The following is a 5418-nucleotide window of genomic DNA, read 5'->3' on the forward strand; positions in this document are numbered from 1 at the left end:
CCTTTTGTTCTTCAGTCTAGTTGTGGAGGATGTTGCTTCACTGGCCCATGTTGGTATTATCATTGCGCTCTTCCCGGATGAGGCAGATCGGTCGCCAGCCTCTGGACGGCAGCTCACATGGGCTGCTGGCTGCTCACGCTGGCTGCCAGCCACACATGGTAGCTTATGGCAACCCACTGCAGCAGGGGCTGCAGCCTACTCGGTTGCCGGCGACTCATGGCAGCCCAGCTCCAGGTCGAGCTGCTGCTCACCATCTTAACTGTAGAAGGCAGTGTCACTGGCCCTCATGTGGGATCTGAACCGGGGCCCTGCTGCTCAGAGCTTGCATCCCAAGCCAGCTCTTAACCAACACGCCACTAGGCCGGCCCACTAATAGATTTTTTAAAAGATAGGCTAAATACCAGAGTTCATTTTGCTTACTCATCCGTTTTTTTAAGAGAACTGGGAGTACTGTAAATGAATTGCCTTTGTAAGAAATATGCCATTTTCCCACTTTCATATCACTACCTTAAAGTTAAAAATATGTATACCAAATTGTATGTAAAGTCTCTTAAAAGTGATGTGTTGTATTATGTATTGTCAGAATCAGAGGATGAAGTAGAAGAGGAACAAGAAGAAAGGCAACCAACTCCAGAACCTGTACAAGAAAATGCTAACAGTGGTTATTATGAAGCTCACCCTGTGACGTAAGAATAGTGTTTGCAAGGCTAAATTTGGTCTAATCTATAATGCAGGTAGTTGTAAAGTGGTTTTTATTCCTAGAATTATTGTTGGAAGTAAATTTTTGATAAAGTTACCTATCAAGCTAGTATTTGAGTACATACTATGCAAGAAGTTTGGAAACAATTGTTTTTATTTAATTAAAAATTTGAACACAGTTTCGCCCAAAACTGATCACTTACTGATAATGCAGAACATTTGGGACAAAACAAAGAGTGAGCATTTTATTTTATTTTTATAAACATGGGATTTATTTATAGTTCGTACTAAAATAAATAGTTTTAGTAATCCAGTTTTAAAACGGGGGTTGAAAAAAGGCTGCTTGAGAGTGTTATTCCCTTCTGCCTTCTAGTTCTTGTTGGACTTTTGCTTCAAAACAGCTTATTACTTATTATGTCCATTGGACTGGAGAAATAACTGAACTTTATCTTGTTTGAATTGATCATTTCGCTCACACTGAAAAGTGAATGAAATATTTTATTGTAGTAATGGCATAGAGGAACCTTTGGAAGAATCCTCTCATGAACCTGAACCTGAACCAGAATCTGAAACAAAGACAGAAGAGCTGAAACTGCCAGTGCAGGAGAAGAACTTAGAAGAATTAGAGGAGAAATCTACTTCTCCTCCTCCTGCTGAACCTGTTTCTCTGCCACAAGAACCACCAAAGGTTAGATCGAAGGAACACTTTATAACATCACACTTTCATATTTGATGCCATTAATGAAGCATGACCTTTGTTCTATTATGTTAAATTGTTTAATACAGTTAAACTGTGCTTTTTATGTATATGAAAGAAGCTGTGGGTTTTTTGTAATCCCAAGGAAATCTCACTGTATTACCCCCACATCCCCCCCAAAAAATACCCCTCAGAATGAAATTTATGATTTGTTGTATGCAGTGTTTAGTACCTTACATGAAATTATTTGGGTCCATGTATAAAGCTGAGAGTTACTCTTCCATTCTGTATTAAGTCCTCTAGGCATGGATGCAAGGAGTCATGCAATTTTCCAACCAACAAGTTGGCCTATTATTAAAAGAAGAGAGAGATGCCTGTTATTTCTGGTTTAAATGGGAACAGTTTCCTTATTACACCAATTAAATATCTTGGAAATATGAGTGACACCCATAGTGTATCATTTAAGCCTATCTAAAACATCTTTTATCTTTCTGTAAAAGTAGCAGGTTAAGTATATTTGGGTAGTGACAGGAAATTCCTTGTTTAATTTGTGGATGTTTGTTAGTTTCCAGCTAGTACTTTCTTCTTTACTATCCTTCCCCTCTCCCCTCAACACCATCACACACCCTGTTTTTCTCTAAATGGGGAAAGAAACTGGTTCTATTAGGCTCTTATTTTTCTAGTATGTGTAGTTAGTGGTTTTGTTTGCCACTTGCTCACCGACTTAGATCATATAGGAACTTGCTTGTGGATTTATTTAGTAGTTCAGACAAAACTGTCTAATCTTGCGTAACGAGATTTTGAAAACTGGCACATAGACTGGCATGTGTGTGTGTGTGCCTTTCTTTTAGGAGTCCTCCAATATAGAGCAAATAGTATAGAAATGAAAAGAAAATATATATTTGGAAGTTTCCCTATAGGAATGTTGGTGGTTTTCCATGATTAGTAGTCTAGGTTTGTTGCATTTCCTGCAGGCTTTCTCCTGGGCTTCAGTGACCAGTAAAAACCTGCCTCCTAGTGGTACTGTTTCTTCCTCTGGAATTCCACCCCATGTTAAAGCACCAGTCTCACAGGTAACCAATCTGTGAACACATTGGATTGTATCCTTGTTACATTGCCAATTGCTTATCTTTTTTTATACTTTTTTAAATGAGTCAATCACAAATTATGGATTAAATATACAAAAAATTGTATTAAATGTCAGTGCACCCACTTTAAATGCCAAACCTCCATTCATCATCTACATAGGTGGTATTTGGGGCTTGGGTGTGTAAAATACAGATTAAGTTGGTTTTACCAATATACATATATTTACCAATATATACATATGTTGGTAAAATCAATATATATATATTATATAGTCATTTAAGAGGCTTCTTAAATAACAAAGTTCCTTTTTAAAAGTTTTAAATTTTATTTAGCAAAAGTATTTTAAGGAACAAATTTGGAAAGGCACAAAGTAGTGTGGCATTATAGTCACTGTTTTTTAAAAAATAGAATATTTTTCAAAATACACTGCCTAAGCTCTCCGTCTATAAGTGGTTCACACCGTTTAATTGAAGCCTGTACCAACTTACGACTGTAGTGTTCACCTCCACTGATCATTCCAGTATTCTGCTTTTTGTCTGTTTGTCATCTTACCCATTTCAGAGCTTTCAAAACATTGAAAATAAGACACTGGCTACTATATTAGGTACAGTTTAGAATTAACTAAGTTTAGATAAAGTTTATAGGCACAGTTTAAAAGGACGTCCAATTCTTTTCCCTACATTTTGAGGTAAACTTCGTTCTACTAGAAAATTTATATTTGACAAGGTTAGTGCACATACAGTTGTTTGTTATATACCTTAATGAGCTCTAAACAGTGAAACTTTGAGGTTTCAAAAGTAGCTAGTAATTTGTAAGACAGTCTTTCTGGTGTTGGTACACATAATCAGGTACATAATAGGTATACATGGTCTCGTTATACCTGTTTGTTTTTTGGGTTTTTTGGTTTTGTTTTTCTTTTTAGTTATTCAGGAAATGTTAACTAATTACCTCATCACAAACCAGGATTCCATCTTCATAAAGAAAGTTAATTCACCAAGTATTGATTGTGCTTTTCAACCTATCTGAAGACCTGATAAGTGACTTCTGGATTTGCTTTGAAATGCTTGATTTTCATTTGGAATCTTTTGGATTGTTAACTTCATTTCAGAGAGTTTTCTACTTTTATTTTAAACTTAACTGCTAGTAAAAAGTTAAAATAGCTGATGCATATTATATACCAGGCATTGTCAAAGCACTTTATGTACATTCTCCTTCTAATCCTCATAACCACTCTGAGGGTGGTTACTATTATTATTCCTTTTTCACAGATGAGTAAATTGAGACCTCGAGTACCTCACCTAAGGTCAGACAGGTGTATAAATAGTAGGGCTAGGCTTTGAATTCGTGCAGTTGGACACCATGGACACCAGACTCATGCAAATCTAGAGGTTTCTTTAGCCCTTCAGAGGGGAATGTATGGAATGCAGACATCAGAGAAGAGCACTACATTTCAGGCATGTCTAAATTACTCTACATTAGATCCTAGCCTCTTGCCCAAGAGGGAAAAACATTTTTTATAATTTTTGAAGTTTTTGAATTGTAGGAGACTAGTTTGCATTTTCCAACCCACACCCCTTATTAAGACAAAATTTAAGTGTTTATAGTTTAAACTTGAAAAGAAATTTCTGATCTCTTTAAGCTGTATTGAGAATGGATTCATGATTTTTTCACTTGACTTAATACATCCTTCAATTTTATTTTACTTTGGTGTAATATTCATTTCCTTTAACATTTTTAGCATAGATTATTAATCAAAGAAGAATTTAATTCTAGGGTATTTATAGGCATTAATTTAGAAGTAGATAAGTTAATATCTTGGTAAAGATTTTGTCTGGAAATTGATTAGTTCATCCAAAAATAGCTTATGTTAAATTTAAGGACTTNAGAGGAAATTTAAAATAGAAGAAATGGCATCAGCAAACACACACACAGGAAAGTAAAATTAAGTGTGAGGTCAAAGAGTAGGCAATACATTTTGAATGAATAAATACTTAATATAAAATAGTGGGAGAAAGCAGTATAAAGCCCATATTACTCCAATAATATGAGACAGCCATTGTGATTTCTTATATAGAGAGGTGACATGTTGAAAATGGTGGTTTAGGGACATCAGTCTGGCAGTAACATATGGTATGGTGGAATGGATTCAAATGAGGCAGAAAAATTAAGTAAATATTCTACATGTGAGGAAATCAGTAAAATTCTGTTGTACTATTGTATTGGCAATGCAGTATCACAAGAATTTGTAATTTTGCTCCCCTCCTTCTCCTAATAAAGGATATACACCACAAAGTATTATCTCTGAACTTCAGTGAATGTCATACAAAAATTCGTCATGTGGATGCTCATGCAACCTTGAGTGATGGGGTAGTTGTCCAGGTCATGGGTTTGCTGTCTAACAGTGGACAGCCGGAGAGGAAGTTTATGCAAACCTTTGTTCTGGCTCCTGAAGTAAGTTTTCATTTCACTTAATTTTAATTTATGTGATTTTATTTGGCTGTTATTAGTTGCTTGATGTGTCCAACGACTTTCTTCTTAGTAGTTTAGATATACGTACATGTAAATTTTTTGAGAAATTTGTAGGACCTGTTGATATAATTTGTGAGTGTGTACGTGTACACATGGGCACACACGTGTGCTTTGATTATTTGGAAGTAAAAGTCAGATACTGATACAAACGTGTAAATAGATGATTAAGATTACAGTTATAATACAAAACGTATATTATGTTTAATAGGGTGCATATTAAACAAAATGGAAAAGTTCCATTTGTTAATTGGTTCTGGTCCTCCTACATTGAGTAGCCATTTCTGAGTTCCAGTATTTGAATGATCTTCTGTAGTTTATTAACATCATAGCCTGTTCAACTTTGGAAAATTATATTGAGTGTACATTATTTCTATGGTATTAAAATATAAATTGTTGTATGCCAT

The 5418-nt window shown here is 35.3% G+C and overlaps 1 protein-coding gene across 1 annotated transcript in view; it reads left to right on the forward strand.

The window, feature by feature from the left end:
* Nucleotides 1-522: 522 nt before the first annotated feature.
* G3BP2 (G3BP stress granule assembly factor 2) overlaps nucleotides 523-5418 on the forward strand; it is an 18546-nt gene continuing 13650 nt past the window's right edge. The window contains exons 1-3 of the mRNA XM_019623493.1: nucleotides 523-686; nucleotides 1207-1387; nucleotides 2371-2469. Coding sequence (XP_019479038.1) covers nucleotides 523-686; nucleotides 1207-1387; nucleotides 2371-2469 — 444 coding nt within the window. The remainder of the gene's footprint in view (nucleotides 687-1206; nucleotides 1388-2370; nucleotides 2470-5418) is intronic.

This window comes from Hipposideros armiger, unplaced genomic scaffold (assembly GCF_001890085.2).
Source record: "Hipposideros armiger isolate ML-2016 unplaced genomic scaffold, ASM189008v1 scaffold_552, whole genome shotgun sequence".
Lineage (NCBI taxonomy): Eukaryota > Metazoa > Chordata > Mammalia > Chiroptera > Hipposideridae > Hipposideros > Hipposideros armiger.